At 37.3% G+C, this 27,120-nt stretch overlaps 4 protein-coding genes across 4 annotated transcripts; 1 reads left to right on the forward strand and 3 right to left on the reverse strand.

The window, feature by feature from the left end:
• Nucleotides 1-83: 83 nt before the first annotated feature.
• Nucleotides 84-2,238, reverse strand: LOC147279317 (elongation factor). The gene is made up of 6 exons (XM_086251532.1): nt 1,851-2,238; nt 1,642-1,759; nt 1,348-1,559; nt 1,235-1,262; nt 625-733; nt 84-358 (listed from the first exon to the last, which is right to left on the reverse strand). Exons 1-6 carry the CDS (start codon nt 2,109-2,111, stop codon nt 277-279), a joined length of 810 nt encoding a protein of 269 aa, XP_086107658.1. The 5' UTR covers nt 2,112-2,238; the 3' UTR covers nt 84-276.
• Nucleotides 2,239-4,513: 2,275 nt separating this feature from the next.
• On the forward strand, nt 4,514-11,058 carry LOC147279318 (uncharacterized). The gene is made up of 9 exons (XM_086249732.1): nt 4,514-4,706; nt 5,775-5,880; nt 7,581-7,888; nt 8,162-8,267; nt 8,373-8,738; nt 8,816-8,892; nt 8,975-9,099; nt 9,313-9,573; nt 10,181-11,058. Exons 1-9 carry the CDS (start codon nt 4,579-4,581, stop codon nt 10,201-10,203), a joined length of 1,500 nt encoding a protein of 499 aa, XP_086105858.1. The 5' UTR covers nt 4,514-4,578; the 3' UTR covers nt 10,204-11,058.
• Nucleotides 11,059-11,222: 164 nt separating this feature from the next.
• LOC147279319 (ChaC-like family protein) lies at nt 11,223-13,965 on the reverse strand. Its single transcript, XM_086249734.1, has 8 exons — nt 13,609-13,965; nt 13,428-13,504; nt 13,088-13,141; nt 12,572-12,628; nt 12,435-12,475; nt 12,267-12,338; nt 11,798-11,877; nt 11,223-11,650 (listed from the first exon to the last, which is right to left on the reverse strand). Exons 1-8 carry the CDS (start codon nt 13,715-13,717, stop codon nt 11,571-11,573), a joined length of 570 nt encoding a protein of 189 aa, XP_086105860.1. The 5' UTR covers nt 13,718-13,965; the 3' UTR covers nt 11,223-11,570.
• An 800-nt stretch (nt 13,966-14,765) lies between these two features.
• Nucleotides 14,766-17,428, reverse strand: LOC147279320 (WAT1-related protein At1g21890-like). Its single transcript, XM_086249733.1, has 7 exons — nt 17,157-17,428; nt 16,878-16,940; nt 16,377-16,493; nt 15,960-16,197; nt 15,676-15,834; nt 15,416-15,567; nt 14,766-15,214 (listed from the first exon to the last, which is right to left on the reverse strand). The coding sequence occupies exons 1-7, from the start codon at nt 17,369-17,371 to the stop codon at nt 15,001-15,003; spliced, it is 1,158 nt and encodes a 385-aa protein (XP_086105859.1). The 5' UTR covers nt 17,372-17,428; the 3' UTR covers nt 14,766-15,000.
• Nucleotides 17,429-27,120: the final 9,692 nt, after the last annotated feature.

Below are 27,120 nucleotides of genomic sequence, written 5' to 3' on the forward strand. Positions count from 1 at the left end.
ACATTTTTTCTTCCATTTACATCTCAAATGGTTCATTAATGACACTTTTCATTGAATATATGCATCTGCATTGGACCACCATATACGCTGAATCAATCAATCAATATCAATACCATTAATGAGTCACTGGAATCATGGTGCAAATACAAGAGAAATCATTATTTACAATTATTTACATCATATGGGAATTCTTGTAAGCAGCCAGACATAATAAGGGCAAAAGATAAAATATTTTACATTCACAGTTAAGTTTTTCGTAGCAGGGGGCAGGAACCCTCACATTGCCCTCATAATCACTTTGCTTGTTGTATGCACACCCTTTGCAGCAAGTTTTAATACGGCCCGGCTCTTGTACAACCTGCAATGCAATCCCATGTCACATTCTTTAGCCTTGTGTATACCCCAAAAAGGGGGAAAAATCTATTAAAAGCCGTTTACAAGCCAATTTGTAGAAAATGAGTTATAACTTGATTTGAAATTGTCTTAGAAATGTACATGCTACCTCTTGGATGACAATTAGAGGTAAGCAATGCAAAACATATCCATGTGTGTCATCTATGGGGAAGATAACAGTCTCAAGCGCATGCTAACACAATATTAAATGGGTAGGCAAGAAAAGCTCACCCGGTTAGAGCAAGTCCCCAGGTGGACAAGGCATAAAATAACTTCCCAGCATGCCAAATACCCAACACCTTCTCCAATTTGCTCACACCAACCAATCCTTTTGCTATAACTGCAAAATTAGATTCATAAGGGACTCATTCTCTTCTGCCCGCTAAATCAAAGAGGAAGATGCCGAATCTTAAAAGTCATGCCTAAGAATAATCATGAAAGGCAGAGACCAGACATAGAAATGAATATATAGTTTCCAATTCATCACAACATTGGATTGGAGACATCAAATTTCTAGATGGAAAGAAACACCACAGTCCACAGGTTAAATTCAATTCCATTTACTCGTTCATATATCTTATCCAAGCATAAGAACTGACACACCATTCTTATCTATACTCTGCAACAATCAACTAATCACAATGGGTAGCAAATCACAAACAAATTGGCAATCGATTTCCATATCTACAAAAAGTGTAGGATTGCAAAATAAGTTGTTGATAACACTTCTACCCCATATCAGGAAGCATGACGGACGGAAATTACAAACACAACAACTTACAGAACCTATCAACAGTTTAAGGTAGGCAGTCAATTTAGAAGGGTTCTCCAAGAAACTTACTTTTCTGCAGCTCCTCTGGTGTCAAATTCTGCAATGACAAGGAAGCAAAATTACACGAGACAAAAACGAACAATCTAAACAGCAAGCAACAAAGTTGAGTGGATGATATATACCCGAGATTGAGGGTTTGACACAATACACTTAGCCATAAAATTGGCAATCCCATCTACCACATGCTCCTCGCTAACAACTACATAATTTTCATTGTCAATTCCACTCCTTTCCTCAATATTACCAGGAAGCATATCTTCCGTAACCCACACCCACCAACTGGGTTCTTCATGGTCCACATTGATGAGAATTTCAGCTGTCTCCAAATCAGTTCCTAAAAAAGCCAAACATGGATTAAAAATATAGCAGAAAAAAATGCATGCAATGCAACATGACCATTGAAATAGTTTATATACCTGTGGCCACCTTGAAAGGGAACTGATTGGCAGTTCCATTTTGGAATTCCTGCTGAAGAGCTTTGATTCGCGTCAAGAAATTGTTAGAATCTACCGTAGCTACTAGACGGGCATACAACTGAAATTGCAAAATTCCCAAAATACCCATTTCAGTTTAAGATTGGAATTTGGAATTAGGGCATTGAATCAACCTCAGATTGCTTACTTACATCGGGAGGGCAATCGCTCAACAAAGACGGCGATTCGGAGAGGTTTTCGAGGAGCTTCAGGTTCTGCTCCAACGAGCTCCTCAATCGCCGATTCTCCGCTCGCAGCGCCTCCAATTCTTCCTTCTCCGACACCGCTACGCACTTGGCGGTGCTCTCGTGGTCGTGGTGGAGGTGGTGGTGGCCGCACTCCATGGCGGTCCATGCCACGTCAGCAACCTCGAGGACCGTCTTGGCAACCTCTATAGGTCCGTGGCCTCCCATCTATGCCGTGTCTCGCAAATTGGAGCCTTCTTCTTCTTCGCCCTTGGTTGCTTCTTTGCTACGGCCTTCGCTTCTTCAAAACAGGGCGATGATAATTGAGATCAGAATATCAGACCACCATCTGGTTTTCGCTGGATTTTGGGGGCAAACTGGCAATTTCCCCTAACATTGGCGCTATTTAATTAATTCCTCCAACGACGTCGTAACGCAATATGGCAAAAGTCGTAAAGATTTTCGATGGATAATTAGAAAAACACCACCATCTATGACCGGATTTGCACTTTACCCAACCAAATAAACTTTTGTGACACTTGATGGCGATGCAACACATTATTATCCGTTTCAACACAAAACGTCATTTTGTCAAATTTTTTTATAAATTATGTCTGCTATGCATAGTGGCACATCGTGTTCTTCTTGTTGTAGGTATGGTATAATTATCTAATGCTATGATATCATATGTACAGTTTATTTTATAAAATTTAAATTTTATTTAGTACAAACACACATGTCAGTATATTATAAAGATAAGTTAATTATACTTACACCCCCTGAGGTTTATTGTCTTTTCACATACACTCCCTAAGGTTTTAAAACTGTTACATATAATCCTCTATAGTGAGACGAAAATGATAAAAAATTATGTAAAAAAACATGCTAAGGGATTAAATAGCCTAATAAGATTATTCAAAGTGTAAGGTCCAACCTGAATACAAATATTTTCTTTTTTATTTATTTTTTTATTTTTTTATAGGGGGTTATATGCAATAGTTTTAAAACCTCAAGGGGTGTATATGTAATTATTAAAACTCCAGAGGGTGTATGTGAAAAGACGATAAACCTCATAGGGTATAAGTATAATTAACTCTATAAAGATCATACTATATACATAAAATGATTGACCCATTAAAAAATCTCTCAACATTTTGGTCTTAAAAAAGATGGTCAAGTGATACCCCACATGCCACACATGCATAAAAAATGAAATTTGTAACTTTTGAATAAGATGGAGATTTGTGTTGGAGGGAGAATAGGCTGCGGGTAAAGTGTCTCAAAAAGCATAAGCGGGTTAAAATGCAAAACGGATCATAAGTGAGGGTTATTTTTCTAAGAGGACTGCTATTTGCACACTTTTTTTTTTCTCTTTGCACACCCTTTCTTAAAAAAAAAAAAAAAAACTCAAGGGTTAAGACCATTTGGCCCTCCCCTCACCCACACACCCCATCCATTTTTCTTTTTGCACACCCTTCCTAAACAGAAAAAAAAAACACACACACACCCAAAAATCACACACCCCATCCCCATCTCCCCCCCCCCGTACACACCCCCTCACCCACGCACCCCATCCCCACCTCTCCTCTCTCCGGCACACACCCCACCCCCGTCGACCACCCCAGCCCCGGCCCGCCCCACTCTTTCTCCTTCCCTTTTACCCCGCCGACCACCGCACCCCCATCCCCTCATCTTTCTCTCTCCCCGAAACCCAACCCCGGCCACTCTCTCTCTTTCCCTCTCCCTCCTCCGGCCACCACCAGTCACCCCACCGGTCGGAAAACACTCCCAAGATGCCGGCCATCACTCCCCAGAACACCCATTACCGGCTAGCCACCTACACCCACACCCACAAAAAAATTGCAGCGGGTTCGGCGGACCAGTGCCGAACCCGGTGGTTTCGTTCGGTAGGTACTCACCGAACAATCCTATTCTATTCGGCGGGTACCTGTCGAACGAAACCATCGGGTTCGGCACTGGTCCGCCGAACCCGCTACAATTTTTTTTTTTTTGGCTGTCTGCTTGGGTGGTGGTGCTGTCTGCTTGGGCAGTGGTGCATGCGGGGAGGAGGGATTGGGAGGTGGCAAGAGGGAAGGGGATGTGGTGGTCGGCGGGGTAAGATGGAAGGAAAGAGAGTGGGTTGTGCATGCGGGGAGGAGGGGGAGGTGGCAAGAGGGAAGGGGGTGCGGTGGTCGGCGGGGTAAGAGGGAAGGAGAGAGAGTGGGGCGGGCCGAATAGAAAGGGTGGGGGTGGGCTTCGACGGTGGGGTGTGTGCCGGAGAGATGGGGATGGATGGGGTGTGTACCGGGGGGGGGGGGGGAAGATGGGGATGGGGTGTGTACGGGGTGGGAGATGGGGATGGGGTGTGTGGGTGAGGGGAGGGCCAAATGGTCTTTTCTCTTGAGTTTTTTTTTTTTTTTTTTTTAAGAAAGGGTGTGCAAAGAGAAGAAAAGGGTGTGCAAATAGCAGCCCTCTTTTCTAATCTTCTCTATATTCTGTTTGTTATGCATACACACCGTATTGGTGTGTCCGCATATACACCGTAACGAAACCCCCTCTTCCCCCTTCCTTTGTCTTTTTTACTCCCTCAGTCCTTCTAAAGCAGAGAGAGGAAGCTCTTGAAACGCACTTGCACACAGAGACAGAGACAGAGAGTGAGAAGGAGAGAGAGAGAGAAAGAGAGAGCTTCGTAGTAATGGCGGAGGACGCGCAAGATAGCGAGACCCCTGTCAAGCAAGTGAAGCAGGAGGAGGCGCTCGATATCGAGTCCCAGATTAAGAATGCTATGCGCACACGCGTCGCATACTTCAAGGACCAATCCGAGTACTCTCTCTCTCTCTCTCTCTCTATATATATATATATGTATCACTTAATTTATTTATTTTCTGAATAAATTTAGAGAAAATGGTGGTGTTGAGGGAAATTTATTTGAGGTTATAATGCCAGAAATATATTGTTTGGAATTCTCCATTGCAAGTTAGTAGTTTTGATTTTTTTTGTTTTAGGTTGTAATTATGCGTATTATTGACCTAATTAGAAGCCACTATGTAGATGAAGGTGCGTATAAGTGTATGGCGTACTGTTTTCGATGTGTTTTGTGTTCATAGTACGTGTATGCTCAGTTTGTTTTCTTTTTTAAATAAAGTCCTTCTAGGGTTTTGAAGGTTCTGGTGTTCTACACGTTCTAAGCTTTATTTGAGTCATAGAAAAACAAGGTATTGGTGAAAGAAGTGTGTTTGCACTTAGTTTAGGTGAACTCTGTCCATTTAGGCAAATTGAAGCACACCTTACACTGACATAACAGTCTCCTTCTACTACGTAGTATAAAGCAACAAAAACACACCCAGCTTCACCCCACTGCCCAATTTCATAATTTCAAATGTTTGAATTATTCCAACAATTTTTCACTACGGTGATTAGGAGTTCGAAGATTTCAAATTCCCAGTGATTTTTATCTGGGTCAATGGAAAATCTCGAAACTAGGGTAAATGATGCCTTCATTGTTCTTAATTACTTTCTTATCATGGCTCATCTTCCATGATCACGCTAGGCTTAGCCCCGATTGCTGCTTGATTGGACTGCTTCCATTGAAACATCAAAGTGAAGTGAAGTGCATATACATTTAATTTAGGCGAACTCGTGGATTTAGTGTTCAATTATAAAGTTCATTTACTTTTAGGTGTGCATGTAACTCAAAAATTAGGTTTTCTTGAAAAGATTTGATGGTTGTGTCATTAATGCATCTAGAAATTGGTTTGACTATTTTTGTTTGAGTAAAATTGAAACAGATGAATTTAGTTTATATATTCTTGTTAATCCATGGCCCTGGGCTTGAGCATGTTAGAGCTTTTAAATGTTGAATTACTTATTATAAATTATTTTTATATGCAGTTCTTTGACTTTTGAGGGGGTCCGAAGAGTGTTAGAGAAAGACTTGGGGTTGGAGACATTTGCATTGGATGTGCACAAAAGATTTGTCAAGGAACATTTGGTGGAGGTATCTGTTTCAATATTGGAGCTCATTGTTCTCATTTAGTATGACTATCTTTTACCTGGGCATAACATCCAATACTCTTTGTTTATTTTATGTCAAGAACTCTGAATTATGTCTTGATGACTCTCATAATAGCTTATTTTGTTCTTTTGTTATGAAATTTTATATGGGCCAGTTACTGTTTTTGTGAAATTTTCATTCAAGGCTCTTTTTGTTTTAATGGAAAATTGTTGCATGGAAAAGTTTTCTGGATTGGAAATATTTTATAGATGTTAAGTTTTCTTCTATGTTTGTTTGAATGGAAATTTTTTCTTTTGTTGAAAACTTTCTGATATTCGTGAGCATTTCCTTTAGTTTTTGTCAATTAATGTTTTTCTTGAAAAAACACAAACTTTTAGAATTAAGGAAAACATACCCTAGATTAAGGTTTGCAAAGGTGTTTTTGAGTCATGGCGAGGCAGCCGGAAAAAGCCTCAGGCAGACTGCAGTTCTGCAAAAAGCTCAGAAGGCGTACGTTTTTAGGGTAGGGCGTACGCTTATGGTCAAGGCAGCATAAAAGCGGTGGTGGCGTATGCATTTCAGAACTTCTCATACCTTTTTTTTTTTTTTTTTAAAAATAAACCAGGCCAAAACGACGTCGTTTGGCCTGGGTCTCTTAAAAAAACGTTAAGTGACGCCGTTTAATCCAGATCTAAACCCTCTTCCCTCTCCCCAATAGCTCATCTGAACGCATACATATGCTCTGCCATATTATATTTTTTATAATTTTTTCTTATTATAATAATTTGATACACGAAAGGGTTACGCCTCAATGCATCAAGGGTTACGTCTCAACGCATCCAGGCTTAAGCCTCACCTTGTGAGACCAAAAACACCTTGCATTACACCTTCGCATAAGAAAACCTTGCTCTAGAAAGAGTTTTCCAAAGTGAAAAATTTTACTAACTTTTCTGAGGCTCCGTTTGTTTTGATAGAAAATTTTTCTAAGATGGTAAAGTTTTCTGCTACAAGATTTTTCTTTGGAAATATTTTATGTTTGATGGATTTTACAAAATTACCTTTTATAGATCATATTTTCTTGATTGTCTTTTGATTATGGCTTCAAATCAACAAAAAAGCTAAAAAAGTTATGTTGTGTTCTTGAGAAAACATATACATAGAAAGAATTTATACATATATAGAGAGAGAGGAAAGTTAATTTGCTTTTTTGGTCAACCAAACGGATCTTAAAGGAGATAAGTGTGATGTTTAGGATTGTTGGGAAGACTAATAGGAGTGGTTGGAGTTCTTCTGCAATTTTACCTGATCTATTACTCATAGTGGCTGTCTGCAGAGTTTCTATAACTAGTCCAAAAGTACTAGTACGGTTTCCAATGAAGTGATAAAATCTTTGAATCAACAAGCCGACCTAGGAGACTAGGAAAGCAATATACTTTTAGCCAAGTGATGTTACACCATGGCCTTGGTGAAATGGGCATCTTCCATGAGCTTGGAAAATGCCACTGGCCCATTCATTAACCACAGCCAAAATTTCCTTACACTGGCCCACTTTCCCTTTTGTTGTGGTTTTAATAGCTCTTCTGTTATTTCATTTTGTTGTTATTATTAAATTTTATAGTTAATTTTTTTTAATGGGAGTCCAACTGTTTTCTTTATTCAAACCTGATATTTGTTCATTGCAATTATTCCATTCTAAATGCTAGTGCTTAGAAGGTGCTGGTGATGACAATACCCCAAAGAGTTCTGGGGAGACTGATGAAAAAAGTCAAATTAAAGGGGAAGCAGAAGAATCACCCGAAGGACATGAGTCGAAAAAAGATGTGAAAGAAACTTGCTCAGAAGATGAGGAGAAAATGGAAGATTCTCCTGTATTGGGCCTTTTAACAGGGAATAAAACAGCCAAATCTGAAACTGAGGAAACTAAAAGCACCAACAACAAAAAGGCTCCAAGTGAGACTGCGATAAAGTTAGCCCTTAGAAAAAGAGGTTCCTATATCAAAGCTAATTCTGAGTATGATACCTCTTTCCTTCAACTGATTATCAGTTATTGCTTTTTATTGCATTAGTGTACTGATTCTTCATGTATATTCTTTTCTTCTTTTGCTTTGGATTTGCTTTGACATCTATTTGATTTGAGTCTTTGATGTTACTTTTCCATGTGGTCAGTTGAATAGATGAAGTACTCATCATTTATCTCTCTCTCACTCTCTCTCTCTCGTCCTCCCTCTCCCTCTCTCTCTCCCTCTCCCTCTCTCCTTCCCTCCCTTTCCCTCTCTCTCTGCAGGAAGGTTACTATGGCTGGACTTCGCCGACTTTTGGAGGAAGATCTTAAACTTGAGAAATATACTCTTGATTCCTATAAGAAGTTTATTAGTCAGCAATTAGACAAGGTGAGATAATTTGTTATTGAAGAATCATGATTTCTCGAAGTGATGCGTATATCTACCATTATTGTCATTTTTTACATATATATATATGTATATTTTTTTTTTCAGGTTTTAGATTCTTCTGAAATTTCTGAACCTGTGACAACTGTCAAGAAAAATGTTAAGAAAAATTCTCAGAGAAAAGCATCTACTAAGGTCAGAAGCAATGAGAGTTCTGGTTCTTCAGATAGTGAAAGTGATGAGGAAGAAGAAGATGAAGTAAAACCTAGAAACAAAAAAAGTGTTCCAAAAGGAAAGATGCAGAAATCTGATGGGCTAAAGAAACGGAAAAGATTGGAAAAGGAGGCCAACATCTCCGCAAAGAAGCGGAGCAAGCCTCTGGAAACAGCATCAGAGGATAAAAGTGATGCAGAAGACAGTGGAAAAGTCTCTGAAGATGATCATTCTCAGTCATCTGCTGAAAAAACTGTGAAGGTCTTTACTTTGCATATTCCTCACTCTTAAAAGTATGTTATATCTTTTATTGAATCTTAGTTTTTATCAAATTTCAGAAGAAAGAAGCTTCAACACCTACATATGGGAAACGTGTGGAGCATCTAAGATCAGTTATCAAAGCATGTGGAATGAGGTTTTTCTTCTTTTACTCGCTATTCATGAAACCTGCATCTTTGCCATTGTACTCATAGTGATGTTTATTGTCTCTTATGCAGTGTTCCCCCCTCCATTTACAAAAAAGTCAAGCAGGTGCCTGAGAACAAACGTGAAGCTCACCTGATAAAGGAGTTAGAGGAAATACTCTCTAGAGAAGGATTATCTGCACATCCCAGTGAGAAAGGTGAGTATTAAAACGTAGCCATTGGTGTTTGTTTTTTGGAATATCAGCTGTGAATATGAGTTGATCTAGTTTAGACATACAAGGTGTTACAGAGGGATTCACAATTTTTTGGAAATTGGGCAGCTTACCTAGGGTTTTTTTTCATCTGGGAATTTGTGGTAGGGCATTGACATGAGTAACATCTTATTGATACCTTGTTACATCTTATTTCAGAAATCAAGGAAGTCAAAAAGAAAAAGGAAAGAGCGAAAGAGCTCGAGGGCATTGACATGAGTAACATTGTAACGAGTTCACGTAGAAGGTCCACAACCAGTTTTATACCTCCTCCAAAGCCCAAGATACCAGTTGATAGTGATTCTGATGATGCTGAAGAATCAGATGATAACAATGATGAAGATGACGACAATGACGAGGAAGAGGATGAGGTTGAGGACGAGGATAATGGTAATAGTGATAACAACCATAGTGATGAGGGTAAGTGATTGTTCATATCATGTGATACCTCTTATAAATGGCAGCTAGGGCTATGAGCCTGTGAGGATGAGAGTTTTGTAATTCATGGTGCGTCTGCAATGTGACCTGTGCAATTCATTACACATTTTTTGAGATCAAAGCATTATTGGCTTCCATGTTTTCCCAACAATTGTAGCATTTTTTGTTGTTTATATCAAACTGATAGGATTATTTAACGTCCTACATTTGGAGCTATTTTGTAACAATTCTTATATTTTTTTTTCTTAAATTCTTGCTTGACCTTTAACATTTAAAGTATAATAAATCTCTACCCTCAGTTAGCTCATGGATCATGGTTGTGGCATAACAGTTTACGGATGAAACTTTAGCGAAATCGAATTTCAGGATATATGGAGTATAGACTATGCAGGCAGCGAATAATGACATCACTCTGTATTTCTTACATTTAGCATATTAAGCTTCTATTTGCAAGTCTTAACTACAAGTTTTAAATTTTTGTGGTATTAGTACTATGTTGTACTATGCTATCAGCGGATGTTAGTCTTCAAGTTGCATTCTTTAGCTAACATCACAGGATTCTGACAAAATCTTTCCTTTATTTATGCAGATGATGGGGATGACAGTGATTAAGTTCAGCATAATCAGATTTGCAGAATACTAGCACAGGAGATTTAGTGATTCATGTACAATGTAGAGTTAATATAGCCTAATTTAGATATAATGGGCGTGGGACCAAATAGTGGTGGTGAAGTTGCAGTCATAAATTTCAGTTATATCAGTTATAAAGAGTTGTGCTGTCAGAAAAATGGTCTTAGTTGTCTCTTTTTTTTCTTTGCTTTCTGTTGCATTTGACATTACATGATATAAAGCTTGTGCTGGCCCCATCTTGATTAGTCTTACCACCAAAACAGCTCCTTGCCCATGAGAACTATGGATTATTCTCTCAACAAATTGTGGTCTTCTGGTGGTTAAAGCCAATGCCCATCTTGCTACAGTTGCTACAGCTGTTCTTTTGGAGCCAGATCAATCATTTACTTGACGAGCATCAAACAAGCATTTCTTTCACAACTTTCATCTGCTTCCAAATTTCCTGATATGTAGTTTGACTTCTTGGTGCCCAGTTTTATGCTAGGTACACTTCTGTATTGTTAAATTTTGTTCTTTTCGGATGATTGATTGTTACTAGAGTTAATGTGAGATGGAACCTGTCTGATTTGTTGTTAGCTTTGGTTCTCCATGTTAGTGGAATAATTTCTGGTATCTAATTATTGCAGTTTCAATAAACATTGCTAGGCCTGCATGGGACCTTAGGGAAATTTGGAGGGTTTGCTCATGCAGAGGATCTGTTTCACCCGTTTGAGATGTCTCTTTTATTTAACAGTGTTAAAAGGATTAAGAACATGAAACAAGTGACACAATTGGCAGATGGTGGGCATGTTGTAAACCAGTATTTAGGGCAGATGGTTGATGGTGGCCATGTCATATACCAGCACAATAGAATTCGAGTTTGATACTTGGTTTGGTTCGGTTTATTTACGGAAAGACCCGAGTACTTCTTACCATAGTAAACGTTAGTACTCACTATGAAGGCGTGAATGCCATTGGTATTCAGTTTGCAAATGAAAACTACACCTCAATTTCAATGCGGCTAGAAAAATAAATTTCAAGGTAAATTCAGTACCGCAGTATCCAGTAATCTTATTTTGTGAATATGAATTGTCAATTTACACTCACAAGGCAATGCACCTCGGCAAGATGAATTTGTGACTACTAATGGTTTACTCTTTTCACATGCATAAGAATTTTGACATGAACACGAGTTTTAAAAAGAGGATGGTGGATATCACAGTGCCATCCAAACGTAATCGAACGCTACATAACCATAGATAAATGATAATGTTTTCCTCCCTAACTACATTAATGACTGATTCATACATGAATAATTGCTCTGCTGGAAGACCTGTAAAATCATTATGCATATTAATTTGTTCATGGCCTCATGAAGAAGTCAGCTCCCTCTCCGAAAGCATGCGCCTCACTTCGTTTGCAAGATCCATTACATGTTTGTCTTTGCATTCTGTGGCAAGAAAAATCAAAGGGAATAAAGTGAAAAAAAAAAAAAAACAAAAACAACTTATCTCAATGATGTAGTAGTGAAGTATACAGAACTAAGAATCTAAGATGACTGAAGAAATAAATTTGAGGGGCACCAAAATAACCTTACCAAATTGAAGAAGGGCCTCTTCAAGCTGGAAGAGGTAATCTCTATTAGGTCCTGAGGGACCTTCAGCCTGAATAATTTGTCTGCATAATAGGAAAAACCAAAATATGAAGAATTCGAGGCTCAGACTCATAAGTGAATGAAACACCAAATATGGGAAATGATGCATAATGGTCAATGCCAATATTTTGTTATGATTGGCAACTGAGTAAGGGGTTAGGCATAAAAATAATAACACATGGTAATTCAAATATGACCATCCAGATTCTTAACAAAAGGCAGATGACAAATAAAACGCCATCAAAATATCATGTCTCAATTTTCAGTTGTAGCCTGCAGGATATAGAGGAAGGTGCTCCTTATTTCATTCAGGTCTTGAGCACTCAGATTAAAATTTTAACCAAATAATGACTTGGTAGATATTTTGTAATACATGAATCCAAATAGACATGAACAGATGAAATTTACTTACTTGGCAATCTCTTCAATGGAAGCAGGGCCCAAATAGTTCACATTAAGTTTCTTGTCTGAAGAGGCAATGTATCTAAATAGTGGAAGTGTTAGTTCTGATCTGGTGGGATTAAACGCAAACTAACATGTATGAAGATGCAGGAAGTTCTTGGTGACTTTTGCTACTTACACCATTACTCCTGAAATAGCTGGAGTCGTAGCCATCGGCTCCTGAAAGAAATTTCAATATTTTAACTTGCAGGAAATGATAAAAATGCTAGAGTACACACCAAGTGATCATAAAGGGTTCTTAGCTATTAGACTTACGGTGAAGAAATCAAGATAAGCCTTCTTGTCATACTGCTTCTCCCTCACTTCTAAATACTGTGTTACAATGCCATAAAATCAAGTTCTGTTACGAGATACTAATTGTAAGTTGAGAAAGTAACTGGAAGGAAAAAGTGTGAATTGTGAACAAGTATATTTCGCCTACAACTAGAAATAGCTTAAAAACATATAACAAGGATAAATTGATAACTTGTTGCAACATATTCTAACAATTTCAAGCTCCAAGAGAATTGGCCTTATGCCAAAGCTTTGATATATAGTTATTTTCATTCTAAGGTTGTCACCATTGCATCAAAACACAGAGTGCCTAAAGAGGTCAGGGGTTTTGTTAATAAATAGCTTACTTGTAGGTACAGCATTGGAACCTTGAACAATATTAGTAAAACAAATGCAGTCACACAAACAAATGTGTGCACAACACAAGAGAGCAACCGATTATAAGTAGCAAAGGAACTATTTACAATCAAGATAAACTTTTAAGATATAATAATCTACCGTTAAAGCAATTTCTTGATCTTCCTTCTTTGAGATCTTGTAGGCAACTCCCCACTACAACCTCACAACATAAAAGAAACATTAACATTATAGTGCTGGTCTGTCTCATTTGATCAATTCAAAATCATAATGAAATCACTAGATCACCATTACAAGAAACTGAATGTGACATAACATATATGCATTGATTAGAAGTGGGTATCAATTGCCAGTGTATTGAAGAAATAACATTATACATATTTGTGTTTATGTGAGTGTGCAATAGAAAACTACCAAATTGAAGCAAATTGAAAGAATATCTGTAAGTGGGTATTGAAGTATTTGAAACAACTAAACTTACACAGACTTCTCCCTCTGCGGGCTCCAATGTCGCTGTTCTTCCTGGGTACTCTGGCGTTCCTCTGTGGTCCGTACTACCTAATAGGAAAGACCCAAATAAGCAAACATCAACAGATTGAACTGAACAATTCATATATGCACTCACACTTCCACACACATAGTACAGAGAGAGAGAGAGAGACCTTGGTAGAAGACACGGCGATAGCCTTTGATGAAACCGACGAGGCGGCCATCGTAGTTGAACCCAGCCTTCCAGATAAGAGAGCCATACCCAAATACCCACATCACCATTTTTGAACTTTGAGCTTTTCCAATCAAATTGGTCTCGTTCTTCAGTCCCTTCTGGTTAATGTTGTATTTCTCAGCTTATGGTCACTTCCTCCACAACAGTGGTGGACCAGAGAGGAATGGGATTCGCCCAACAATGTTGGTGACTTGGTTCAATCATAAACCTTGGACAATGATATGAATATATGATATGATATGTTGGGATTTGGCAGCAAATTACACATGCCAATTACTAGGAAAGTAGGAGTAAAGTGAGAGACATAGTTATTATAGCCCAATGGAAAACATGCATAAAATGAAATCAACGCTATTATCTTGGAATTTGTTTAAGTACTGAATTTACTATCAAATTCTTTGAATGCAATTTTAGCAGCTCCTTTCATACAAAGGGCAAGGTTGGCCCAATTTTGGAGTTTCCACTAGGCCTTGTTGTGTCTTGGCTTGACTTGCATTTGAAGGCCCGGAAACTTGTCCATGTATATTTGTGGACATGGGCTTCAATTCGTAGTTCTCTCACCATTTTGTCCTTCCTTTGTTTGTTGAGTCGGGCTTCCCATAAGTCTTTTTTTTTTTTTTTTTCCAACTTTTTTTATGTGGGTGGGGGCAATGATGGTCCAATTCTACTAGAACTGTAAAATAGGTCGGGCCAATCCGACCCGGCTCTAAATGCTCGGTCTATTACCTATCCAGCCTTGAACTATTTTAAACCTACAAAAGGTGAAGAGAAATCTGCTGCAAGATTACTAGAAGACTCAAGGAATGCCATGCACCTCAGAAAATGAATGAGTTCATGAGCCAACCACCTCAAGGATAGAGTTAACTTGTTTAACCAGAATCAATTTTATAGTAATTAAGCAACTATTTGAGATTAGTTGTTTGGTTGTTGGAGGTTTAGCTGTATGTGTTACATTTAATCAAAAGAACAAACTGAAGAACCAAAAAAGAAAGAAGAATATAGACACAAGCGTAGGCAAACACAGTAGGATTATATATTTATATATTTCCCACATTCTCAAGGTACAGTCAAAATTAAGTACATATATATATATATATATATATAAATTCAAATACAACCTCGTCACTTGTTTTAATTATGATCAGGACGGCTTGATGGTAAATCCACCTTTTGATGCCAAGGTGCTCAAATCCGAATTATCTCACTTAAATTGCCTAATTAGAAAAGAAAAAAAAAAAAGAAAGAAAAACAAAATACAATTTCACTTGATGGGACGATCTTGAAAATTGTAAACCTCTATAGGAGAGTATTAATCTGGGACATATATTTTTCATGATTCTTGTGGTTTGATTGGAATCTTGATCAAATTTCCAGCAGGTTCAACAGTACTAGTGCTGATTGATGATCTTATATCAGTGATTGGCAATTCATGAGCAACACTAGTTTTCTCATCTTTCAACAGTGAGGCAGAGGCTGCTCGGTCTTTGCTTTTACCCCACACAACAGCATAGAGGCCAATGACTATGAGAATTGTTCCAATTACACTGAGATACAAACATAAAAAACATGCACCATTAAGCACAAGATCGAAACCACAACTAAGTTTTGAGATAAATGCTTAACGAGTAATGTTACATGAACTATGTTATATATAAATCATAAATCATAAATCGTATCAGTAATAGAGATCAAGATATAATTATACTTTATAAATGTAGTTAAAATAGTTTTATTCGTATATATACCTTCCGAGATGGATTTGCTCAGCTAAAATGATGGCAGCTAGAGCGGCGGTGATGATCATGGCCAGTGGGTTGAAAGCTGTGACAAACACTGGGCCTTGTTCCTTCATCATAATACCTTGCACATAATATGCAATTCCAGAGCAAACCACCCCCTAATCACAATATATAAGATTCATTAATTGTGTCCAACATTTATTTCATTACATTAATTTTTTTAAAATATTATTACATATTCTCTTGCCAAATAGTCTAGTACTCACAGAATAAGCCGCAGCTAGAAGCTTGTTGTTAAAACCTATAGCCCAAACACTCATGTTGCGTTCGAGCACAAGTGTGGCCACGGCACCTTCCAATGCACCCATGAAGCATACCAAAGCAGTGAGAGAGAGCTCTGCTGGGTATACCTTTAATGTAAACGACTGCATGCACCCAACATAACAAACATGAATCAATTTAATCAAGTTTAATATATTATAACCCATTCAATTAGGTTCTATGTATAAATGAATGTATGCCTAGCTAGCTAGCTATAGCCTATACTCACTTGTAGAATGAAGAAACCAGACCAACCAAAGCAACGGGCTAGGAGCATGAAAGTGCCGGTGACCCAATGTTGCTCGGAGGACACACTGGTGTTTGTGTGGTGGCTCTGTGTTTGTCCTCGTATAAATTCAACGATGGGGCCTTTATACCACGTCATTACCATTGCTCCTGTGACCGTGATTACTGTTCCAATCACCTTTGCTACACTTGGCATCTTCTTGAAATTGATGGTTTCTAACCTAATAAATTAATGGAATAATGATAGGATTATTATTTCCAACAGGAATTAATAAGAATGAATTAACCAGCATGTTTGTATACTATAATTCAATATTGGTATAGTACCCTAGAAGCTAGATTATGATGAAATCATTAATGATTAGTAATTGTCAACTTTAATTAATAAGTAATTAATTACCTGAAAATAAGTGCCATTATGAAGGTAATGGCAGGGACGATATTTGCAGTGGCAGATGCAAATGTTGCTGAGGTGTATGTCATCCCCACAAAGTATAAGTTTTGAGCAAACACTGGCCTGCAGGTAGTCAAATGGAAAAATCATACATAAATTAATATCTAACCATGGAAATGTACGTACGTGATTGTTAATTCATTGTTTTGTCTTTTCATACAAGTGATTGAACCCAAAACTAAGCCTGTAACTCCTTGAAATATAGTAATAGTGGGTTTTGCATTCACAAGCAAGCTAGCTAGCATATATAATGTATAGGAAAATTTTATCTTATTATACAGTATGACAAGTATTTATATTGACAAATTGTCAATCTGTATTATTCATTAAGTTGACTCTTATAAGACCTTATGATCTAATTAAATTCACAGTATGACAATCTAATATGTCATATAGTTGATAAGAAAATATTATTTTGTATCTATAATTAATATCAATGGGACTTACTCGAGAAAACCAAGCACCATTATTCTTAGGAAGATCGGGAGAGTCAATTTTGGCCTTATTTTCCTGTAAAAATTAAGAGTTAAAAACATTAGCGCTCAAGTAGTAGCTAGGTCAAAGAAAAATTAAGGGAACCATTAATACATAACAACAAATACTTTAGGTAACACATAGTAGACGATATACATGCATGCGTGCATGTATATGGGAGAGAGATCAGAAGGCTCAGAGAGAGAGAGAGAGAGAGAGAGAGAGAGAGAGAGAGAGAGAGATATTAAAAACCTTTCAAGAACAAGTGCAAATGGTGCAATGACAACCAGGGCAATCAAATGGCGATACACAGACAGAACATAGTGGCTCATTCCATGCCTCAAACCAACCATGCTCATAATGTACATCCCTGCATACCCAAATTGCAGGGACACCATAACCAAGTAAGGCTTCACCTTGTAAAGAAACTCACTCAATCTGCTTCCATATCCACTTTGCTCACCCATCTTTCTAATTAGAATGATGTCTAGCTATAATGTTACTCTGATGCTATAGCTGCTTTCTGAAACAGCTTACGACTCCTCTATGCTTTGCCTTGCCAATACTAAAATGAGAAAGGGCCTTCTTATAGGACCCAAAAAGCAAAAATTATTTAAGACTACAAATCTAGCTGTGTCTACATTTTACATATGCATGTGTCCCTCTTGGATTATCTTATCCATTAACTATAAACCAAACCCTAATCCTCACCCAAACAAAAAAAATTAATAAACAAACCCTATTTCATGCAATTAGGATCCTTGTATATGCTTACGTGGATTCCTATATACGAAAATATATGGCTCTTTTTATTGGGGGTTACCAGCCAATATGCAATAATTTGGCTCCTTGTCTGAAAAGGGTTGCCTACGATATCGATTTTGGTTCCTCAATCCATGGGAGAGGATTCAAGATCATGCCCGTGCATGATTAATTTTGAATCATATATATTAGGGCCAAATGAAAAAATATGGTAGTTAATTTTACAGCTAGAATTGTTTCAATTGTCTCCACATTTCTTTTACAAATAATTTTAGATGAATTCAATAGTTTATCATATTCAATTCAATTCAATTAATTTTGTTTATGTATTTGTTAAATTTAATTTTAGTTTCAAATGGGCCTGCTTAAGTTTACAAAATGAGAGTACCATTATTTGTTAACATTCACAATATGAGATCGATCGACTAGCTCATATCCATATCAAATTTTTCTCATTTTATTTGTGGGAGTTTTAAGTGCGGACTCATTGACCATCAAATGAAATATAGAAATATTGGTGGGTGTGTTGCATGATGATGTATGCAAAGGCTTATGTGCGGTGGTGTTTGTGAAAAACATGGGTGCTATTAAGAGTGGCCACCACTTGGAAGACATGGCCAAGAGGGATTCACTGTTTATAATTGGGACGGCTTGGGATGGATGAGTTAACATATGTTAGGTGTGCTTAGTGGAGGACTACAGAGATGGCCACACATTATTTATCAAGTGTTTTAAGAGATTTTTAGTCTTTTAGCTAGATATGTATCTTGTGATGTAAGCGTAAGTGAAACACTTTGAATAGTAATAGAAACCTCAATTAATTGGTTTTATAAAAATAGTTGTCTTTATGTTTGGATATGATATCCTATCTATCTTCCATCGTTGTAATGCAAAGTTAGCACTCCCTTGGCAATTAATGCTGCATGTGTGCTGCCTAGCTAATGCCTATTCATCCTTTGACAAGCATATACGAGCCTTTTGAATGGCTTCAAATGGATGATAAAATGTCTAGTGTTGCTGCTATATGTATGGCATCACCATTACAAACCCCTCACGTGGAGAGGACCAAGGGTCAAAAATATTATGCAAGGTTTTACATTATTGAAATGGGGCATCTCTCAGCTCGCCCTCTCATATGTGATTTACTCAAATCAAATATGTTGACAACTTTTAAGTAACATGAGAGCATGTATGTCCGTTTAGCCTAATATGCACATGGATAATTTGTGGTTTAATACCATAAAGAAATTGGAGTATCCAATCCAAAACCAATTAACAATGAGTAGAAAGGCCTAAGATCTTATAAATTTTTTTACAAAATCTTACATTCTTGATGTGAGACATCTCTCAACATGTCAAATGATGTGTCAATATGTCAAATGACAAATAAAAAACTAATATATCATATGTCACATTAGTTTGTAACTTGAGATATATATTAGTTGGATAAGGAAAATCCAACAACCCACTCCCTTATTAGTATAAGGCCTCAAGTAAGACTTAACTTGATTTTTTAGTGTATCAAAATTTAAATTCAAAATTAATATGATTGAGTTTATAGTTTGCGCTACTCGATTTCACTTTGTTTACCACTAAATCATTAGTGAAAAGAAATTCAACCAATTAATGTATAATGAAAAAGTGGCGGAGGACATGTTTTGTGATTAATGTATGAGTAATTGAGCAGTATTGATGATCGAAGCTTGAAATGAATGGGGGTAGGGGGGAAACAAAGTCCAAACAAATGGATGAATGGATCACAAGTGGGTGCTTTCGTACTCGGATCCCAACAAGAACTCAGGTTATTGCCTTATTGGAATCCCACCTCACAAATATTGGGCAAAAAATTCAAGCACTCAGGTCTAAATTAATGTACGGAATAATAATTAATAGCTATGGAAGCTGACTAGCTAATTACTTAGCTAAGAGTGTGGGCAGGACTGCAGGAGCACAACAAACAAACACGTACACAAACAAAGTCTTCAATGTAGTACTTGCTCAGAACACTTGGTACGGAACACCTGATGCAGAGGTTTGCAGAGCAAATCACCTCAATCTGAGGGAAAAGGTTAAAAGAACGAAGCGGATGTTGCCACGTGGCGGAACAGTAGAGAATCTAACACGTACCGCGTAATTCCGTGGATATATAAGCACGGAATACTTGCACGGACTATGGAACTTAACACACGTGGCATTTGTTTTATCCAATTCTTTGTTTGTTTGTTTGTTTGTTTATTTTTTTTTTTTTTCAAATAGTACTGGTAGTTTAAGTGATATGAATTGTTCATATCACTCAAACTACAAGTCTACAAGTACCATTTGTAAAATTTTTGTAATTTTTATTTATTTATGCACTTGTGGTTTACAATGGTTTCAGTCTCATACTTTTTGTCAAACTATTATTAAATTTTTATCATGTATGCAGTATATGATAGGTCATAGAGGCCAATTTATTTTTATTTTATATAGAAAGTGATAAATTTTAATGGTAGAACGTGTGACGGAAAGCAAAATAAAGAGACATGTTTGTTGGATCATGCATTGGTATTATATATATATATATATAGATAGACCTATAGATTCACACATGATATTTCTGTATATAGTAACAATATCAATTTATCTGGCCATGTTCATGCTCTATTAGATGGAATAAAAATAAATTGTGAGATTGAAAACATAGTGAATCATAAATAATGTTGAAATATTATCTAATCCTAGTTAGGGCTGGGTTTTATTTCGACATAATCGATCAAACCAATAAACCGACCGATGCCGAACCGATCTGTCATGTAGAGTTTGGTGGTTTTTCGATTTCGGCAGGATTACCGAACCGCACCACCACAATCTGGGGCGGTAATAGCCTGGAACCTACCCCCATCGGAACACCAAATACCTGAATCGTCACCTCCATTGCCGTCGACCGAATCCAACCGACGGTTGTCGATTTGAAGCCGGTTCGCTTCTGCGCCTTCCGCCCCCCTGCAGTTTGGTCGTCTATTTCATGGAATTGGTTCGGTTACTGCTCCGATTCCACCCCTAACCACAGTTACCATTTGTGTAATTAAGTCTTTTTTTTTTTTGGATCTAAGAGTTGGGATTAGTTTATTGAATTCCAATTAGTCCAGTTCTAATTTATGGTACTTTAATTAGAACCCCAAAATGAAAAAGAAATTTAAGCCAAACCCCAACTGGCCCAAAATTAAGTAATCCAAATTGTCCACCCAACGCTCAGCAATTTCCACCAAGAGCTCAATAAAGTACAACGAGCGCTTGGTGAGACTTGCCAAGCGCTCGGTAGATGCATGCATGCATGTAAAACCTGTATCTGCAACCTAAAACCTACATGTACAACCTAAAACATATCATTTGTAACCTAAAAAGATGTATCTGCAACCTAAATTAAAAAAGCATTTGCAAGCTAAAAAAAAGTATCTGCAAGCTAAAAAATGTGCAAAGCCTTCGATATCCTATCGAGTGCTCGATAGTGTATTTTTTTCATCTTCACGCGTGTACACAGACAAATTAGACTGAAATTTATTTGTTTAATTGACTTGGTTTGTAGTTAAAATTTTGTCAAAAACAAGATTTGAAAGTAATTATTATTTAATTTGTTCCTGTGTCTACGCGGCGCAACATATGTGTGCTCCTCATCCGTTGTTTGTCTCAAGAGTGCAAAAGTGGAGGCATGCAGTGAAGCGACGATGCAAGTGGCACTTAAGTAAGTGTTTGCTTAGGTGAGCGCCTCCTTTGTCTTTTCCATGTCACCTCACCCTCCAACTCCAAATATCTTATAAATATAAAGTATTCACACACTTAACAATTACCCACTTACCATATTCTACACTGTTAATTACATTATTAAAATGCTAACTCAACACTTATAGAGTCTCCGATGTTTGCACTTGAAGTTTTTTGACCCGATAATATAACATATTATATTGTTAAATTGTAAATTTAAATTTACATTTAAACAAGATTCTAGCTACTTGGCCAAAAAAAAAAAAACAAGATTCTAGCTACAAAATTTGAATGGTTCAAATTAATAATTTATCAATAGTTAGTACATATTAGATTGTTCAATAAAAGAAAATTTCTTATATAATGAAGATTACAGAATTAGTTATAATAAGTATTCATTCTAACATTTTAAATTGAAATAATAAAATAGTAAAAACAAAAAACAACCGTCGATCTTTAAGTGGTTAGAAATATTTAATTTATTTATGATTGGTGTACATGAGCTTTCTTCTATGATATATAATATTAGAAATGCTTTGATTTTTAAACTATATGATATTTTAGATTAATTGTTAAATTGTCAATCAAAGTCACATATTCCATCAGACATAATTTCACCCTATTATATATTCAATAGTTGATAGAGATAAGGTGGCATTAATAACTTTTCTTAATACATTTTACCATGAGTTATAATTTCATTAATCCACTAGATTAAACGATAGGTACGTAGATGTATATGATATTTGGAATCAACAAATTATAACTAGAGACAAAGTTGGTTTGTCAAATAAGTGGATTTCATCCTCATCGATCAGTTAGGTTACCTGCCATTCGTGGATAAATAATTCTTCCACTATATACATGCAAGTGAAAGATACCTACTCTCTTCCCTTTTAATATTTGATATGGATGCTGTGAAAAAGGTAAGAAGATCGATCAAAGAGGAACACAAATATATATATATATATATATATATATATAAGATGATCTTTCTATTATATATATATAAAGGAGCTAGCCAGCTGCCACCCAATTATTAAAGACAAAATTGTAGCATCAAATTTCCACAAATACAATGACATTCGATTGATCTGCCTCTTCAACTGCAAATAAGCGTGGTTAATTTGGAAAAGTGCTCTTTACAACTTTACATATATAAAGGGGATAGTGTCATTTGCGCACTCATCAAACACTTGAAACACTCCTACAAATACTAACTTTATTAATGTAGAAATCTGAGCGTCTAATCCTAAGATTAATTAACAATAATTGAAAATATGTCTAAAATCTTATAATTATAAAGTAAAGGCTTTACTTTCCTGATGTTGGATATCACTCTCAACATATTTCCTCACACATGACCTCATTTAAGTCAAATATATGGACAATTTTGAGTGACGCGCGAGAGCACGTGTTAGGCCCACATGTGGCCGTGAGCTTAACACGTGTATTTTCACTCTTATACCTAATATGTGTATTTTCATTGTAATACTATATATGTAGAAATTAGAGTATTCAATTCAAAATTAATTGAAAATGAATAAAAATGTTTTAGATATAATATTTAGTTATGCAAAACTTCACATTCTTGATGGGAGATAGAAGGACAATGTTATTGTTGTTGCCGTAGAGAGAACCTGAGAAGGACAATGTTATTAGTTGTATTATTCTAAGTTTCTAACCTAAGAGTGTGAGAGCATACAAAGGAAGTATTGTTAGATATATAGCACTTTCCTATATAATTATTAGTTTAATTATAAGCAATAAGATTGTGCAACGTGGTCTTTTTACATCGTTAATTGTATTTTAAATTCATCACGCAACTAAAGCAATCAACAACTACGATGTATTGGAGACGTTTACTTATAACTCATGTATGAAATTGTATCCACATAATTTATTAGTGCCTAATTTTAAACACCCTACTCACCAAAAAAATTTGTCTAAACCCCCACCCATCTATAAACTCTTTCAAAACCCCCTAAAACTTATAATCCTAAATTACCCTTCTGACGCGCGCTGACGCATGCTGACGTCACTGTAACTGTATTTTGGTGAAACTGTTTTTTTTTTTTTTTTTTTTTTTTTTTTTTTTTTGCTAAAACTCAATATTTCACTAAAACTAAAATCAAACACTGAAATTGAATTTCATTACACTAAAAATGAATTTCAAAAATTCAGTTACACTGAAACTGAATTTCAAAAATTCAGTTACACTGAAACTGAATTTCAAGAATTTAATTACACTGAAACTGAATTTCAAGAATTCAATTACACTGAAACTGAATTTCAGATACACTAAATTGAAGAATTCAGTTATGAATTCACTTACTGAAACTGAATTAAGTGATAAAACAATTACACCTCGACTAAAATGCAATTACACCTTAATTAAAAAACAATTACACCTTTACTAAAACAATTACACTTCACTAAAACAGTTACACCTTTACTGAATTCCGTTTCACTAAAAAGAACACAGCAACCTTATCCAAAAAAAAACCAACAATACAACAAGTCATTGAGATGAGAGGAGTAGCCAACAATACAACGTCGTCCGATCACCTCACACGCGACGAGTACACGACAGTCGCCATTGCCTCGATCTGTTTCTACCTGCAAATTTGATTCATCATATTTCAGAACCATAATTTCATTCAAAGTTCATTTAAAACTCATGTTTCACGAACTGAAACTGTTTCAAGAACTGAAACTGTTTCACGAACTGAAACTGTTTAATCAATAAATTAAGTAAATTTGTATATACTTATAAATCAATTAAAAAACTCACATTTCTATCCGATTAACATAATTAAGTTAGAACTGAATTTGGGGTGAAACTGAATTTTCAGAAAGTGAAACTAAATTTTCTAGAACTGAAACTGAATTTACACAGTTACACTAATTAAGCTAGAAACTGAAACTGAATTTGTTGAATTCAGTTGCACTTTTTAATCGCCGAGGTACCTGTTTAAGACCAGACAGTTCAACAAATCAAACAGGGTTCATAAAATTGATCGTTCAACGGCCGAGTCGGGCGGTGACCACCACACACGGTGGCTGCCCAGCCCCAATCAACACACAGAAAATTACAGAACTCACCCAAAAATATTCTCGGACCTCGAATTGAGCTTTTAGGGTCGGTTGGATGATCGGTGGGCACCACCGTGTTCGTCGCGAGGAGAGGAAGCTATTGGTGCCAGAGTTAGACCGCGACGCTACCGGAAAATGGAGATCGCCGGCAGAGGCTTCGCTGCTGTTTGGCGTCGTTCCATCGCCGTCGAGGGTCGGTTGGATGATCGGTGGGCACCACCGTGTTCGTCGCGAAGAGAGGAAGCTATTGGTGCCAGAGTTAGACCGCGACGCTACCGGAAAATGGAGATCGCCGGCGGAGGCTTCGCTGCTGTTTGGCGTCGTTCCATCGCCGTCGAGGGTCGGTTGGATGATCGGTGGGCACCACCGTGTTCGTCGCGACGAGAGGAAGCCATCCATGGCGGTCCGGCACCTCGTCGTCGCCGGAACTGGCAGATCTCCGGCGGGGAGCTCGGGTCTGCCTAGACCCGATCCGGTGTCGACGTTCAGTTTCGCGGAGAGTGGAGGGCAGGGAGAGGATGAGGGGGGAGAGGTGAGCGTGATGGGACTGGTATCGCCGGCAACCGTCGCCGGATGGCGGCGCACGCGCCGACGACAACCGCGGGGGAGAGAGAGAGAGAGTGAGAGAGAGAGAGAGAGAGAGAGAGAGAGAGAGAGAGAGAGAGAGAGAGAGAAGCACGCACAGAGAGAGAAATTTCAGAAATGTGGGCTTGATATTTTTTTGGAGGGTTATAATTGGAAAAAAAAGGGTAAAACTGGAAAATTAAAACATGGGGAGTCAAACTTGACTGGGTATTAGTTGACTAGGGGGTTTAGGAAAATATTAAGTGTAAGATTGGGGGTTATAGGAGAGGTAGATTTTGGGTGGAGGTTATGAAAGATTTTATCTCTAACTAGGGGGTTTATAATTATTAACATCATAATTTATACTATGGGTCGGCAATGGGCCGGGCCGGGCTAGCCCGGCCCAAATTTTTTGGGTTCGGGCCGGGCTCGCACTACTAGGAAATACCCCATTAGATATCACTACATAGATATCAGTTTTAACAAAATTGATATAGTAGAAGTTTTTTATATCAGTTAGATTTTTAGTTTTTTAAAACTGATTTCTAAATACATTTATATATCACCACATTTTTAAATCTGATATCTAATTTTTCGGTATAAGTTATTATTCTGTAAAAACCGATATCTAAATCCTTACTGATATCTTTGTTTCAGCTAAAAAAAATAAAATAAAAATTTGAAGACTATTACTTAAATTTTTGGACTAATTTCCCAATACTTGAACCCGATACCCTCCTCTCTCAAACACAAACACTCTCAAACTTTACTCACCCCAAGCTCTCTCTCTCTCACACCCTCACTGATCGAGACCACACTCACCACCCTCGTTCTCTTCAACCTCCGAATCCAATCCCAGAGACAGAGATCGACATAGACAGATGGAGAGAGAGAAGAATAGCCATGGACGATAGCTGTGCGGTGTGCGGTCTGCTCCCCCTGCGTCGCTCGCCTTCGCTTCATCTGCCAAGACCGCCGATGCTGCATCTTCAAGTCCGAGCCAGCGAAAGAGAAAGAGAGCCGTTGCGTCGCCGTTCTCACAGTCCTTGTCATCGTCGCGTCGTTGACCTTGGCGATGACGTCGGCCCTCAAGAGCTTTCTCTGCCTCGCTCATCGTCTTGGGTTGCAGTCAAAAGGTAAGATTAGTCATCTCGATCTCCTGGGTTCTCTCTTTCTCTCTGTCCTCGATCTTCTCTCTATCTCATGCTGGGTTCTTTCTTTCTCTCTTTACTGAAATTAGGGTTTCCAAATTGGGGTTTTCTGTTTGTTTAGGTTTTTCTTAAAATTAGGGTTTTTCCCGGTGGTATTTGAGGAGGTTGAAGATCTTGTTTTGGGATTTTTAACAGAAAGCAACTGGTCGGAGGTAAGAACTCCTTTTTTATTTCTGGTGTTCATATGAGATTAACTCGATTTCACATTCAGTGCATGCTCTTCTAGGCATGCTCCATCTTGTATATCACCAAAAGTTTATAAATTAAACATTTACAAAGTAAGTTATTTGTTACTTGTTTTACCATTACAGAACTTGATTTTCGGTTCCCAATTGGAGCACCAGTACATGAGATTCTTGCACTTTTGTCTACAAATCAGCTTAAGGTAAATTTTCCAACCATGACTGTCACTGACTTTGCCGCAAGCCTCATTATTGTCATGTCTCATTTTGGAGACGTGCTTTCCATTTATTTTTTTATTTTTGGTAGCAGTATGGCAAATGGTTAATCCTACCATTTGTAAATTAAGTTCATTTACAAATTGGTGCATTTGTAAATTAAGTTCATTTACGTCAGGACAACTTTCGGGGTTAAGGGAACACCTTTTTGCTTCACTTATGTGAAAGAGGTGCTTCAAGAATGAAACTTCAACCTTCTTTCTGTTTGTCTAATATAATTAGATATCTAAGTGTATATGTTGAGGTGAATTTTTGAAACAGGATACTTGTGCTTTGATAACATGGGCTTTTGATGGTGAAATTTATTGTTTCTTAACATTACCAAACTGCATGTTCTTGGCTCCAAACTCCAATTACATACATAGAGCATGCTTGATTGCAATT

The sequence above is a fragment of the Dryas octopetala genome, chromosome 7 (assembly GCF_963921425.1).
Source record: "Dryas octopetala chromosome 7, drDryOcto1.1, whole genome shotgun sequence".
NCBI classification, from domain to species: Eukaryota; Viridiplantae; Streptophyta; class Magnoliopsida; order Rosales; family Rosaceae; genus Dryas; species Dryas octopetala.

Coding starts and splice junctions, on each gene's coding strand:
- LOC147279318 (XM_086249732.1), top strand. CDS start 4,579: ATGGCGGAGGACGCGCAAGATAGCGAGACCCCTGTCAAGCAAGTGAAG. Junction 4,707..5,774: donor TACTTCAAGGACCAATCCGA/GTACTCTCTCTC, acceptor TTTTATATGCAG/TTCTTTGACTTTTGAGGGGG. Junction 9,100..9,312: donor TGCACATCCCAGTGAGAAAG/GTGAGTATTAAA, acceptor ATCTTATTTCAG/AAATCAAGGAAGTCAAAAAG.
- LOC147279320 (XM_086249733.1), bottom strand. CDS start 17,371: ATGGGTGAGCAAAGTGGATATGGAAGCAGATTGAGTGAGTTTCTTTAC. Junction 16,198..16,376: donor ATAATGGCACTTATTTTCAG/GTAATTAATTAC, acceptor TTAATTTATTAG/GTTAGAAACCATCAATTTCA. Junction 15,835..15,959: donor CTGGTTTCTTCATTCTACAA/GTGAGTATAGGC, acceptor GGGTGCATGCAG/TCGTTTACATTAAAGGTATA.
- LOC147279317 (XM_086251532.1), bottom strand. CDS start 2,111: ATGGGAGGCCACGGACCTATAGAGGTTGCCAAGACGGTCCTCGAGGTT. Junction 1,760..1,850: donor TGAGCGATTGCCCTCCCGAT/GTAAGTAAGCAA, acceptor TTGCAATTTCAG/TTGTATGCCCGTCTAGTAGC. Junction 734..1,234: donor ACCAGAGGAGCTGCAGAAAA/GTAAGTTTCTTG, acceptor CTAATTTTGCAG/TTATAGCAAAAGGATTGGTT.
- LOC147279319 (XM_086249734.1), bottom strand. CDS start 13,717: ATGGTGATGTGGGTATTTGGGTATGGCTCTCTTATCTGGAAGGCTGGG. Junction 12,476..12,571: donor CTTATCTTGATTTCTTCACC/GTAAGTCTAATA, acceptor AATTTCTTTCAG/GAGCCGATGGCTACGACTCC. Junction 12,339..12,434: donor GCTATTTCAGGAGTAATGGT/GTAAGTAGCAAA, acceptor TCCACTATTTAG/ATACATTGCCTCTTCAGACA.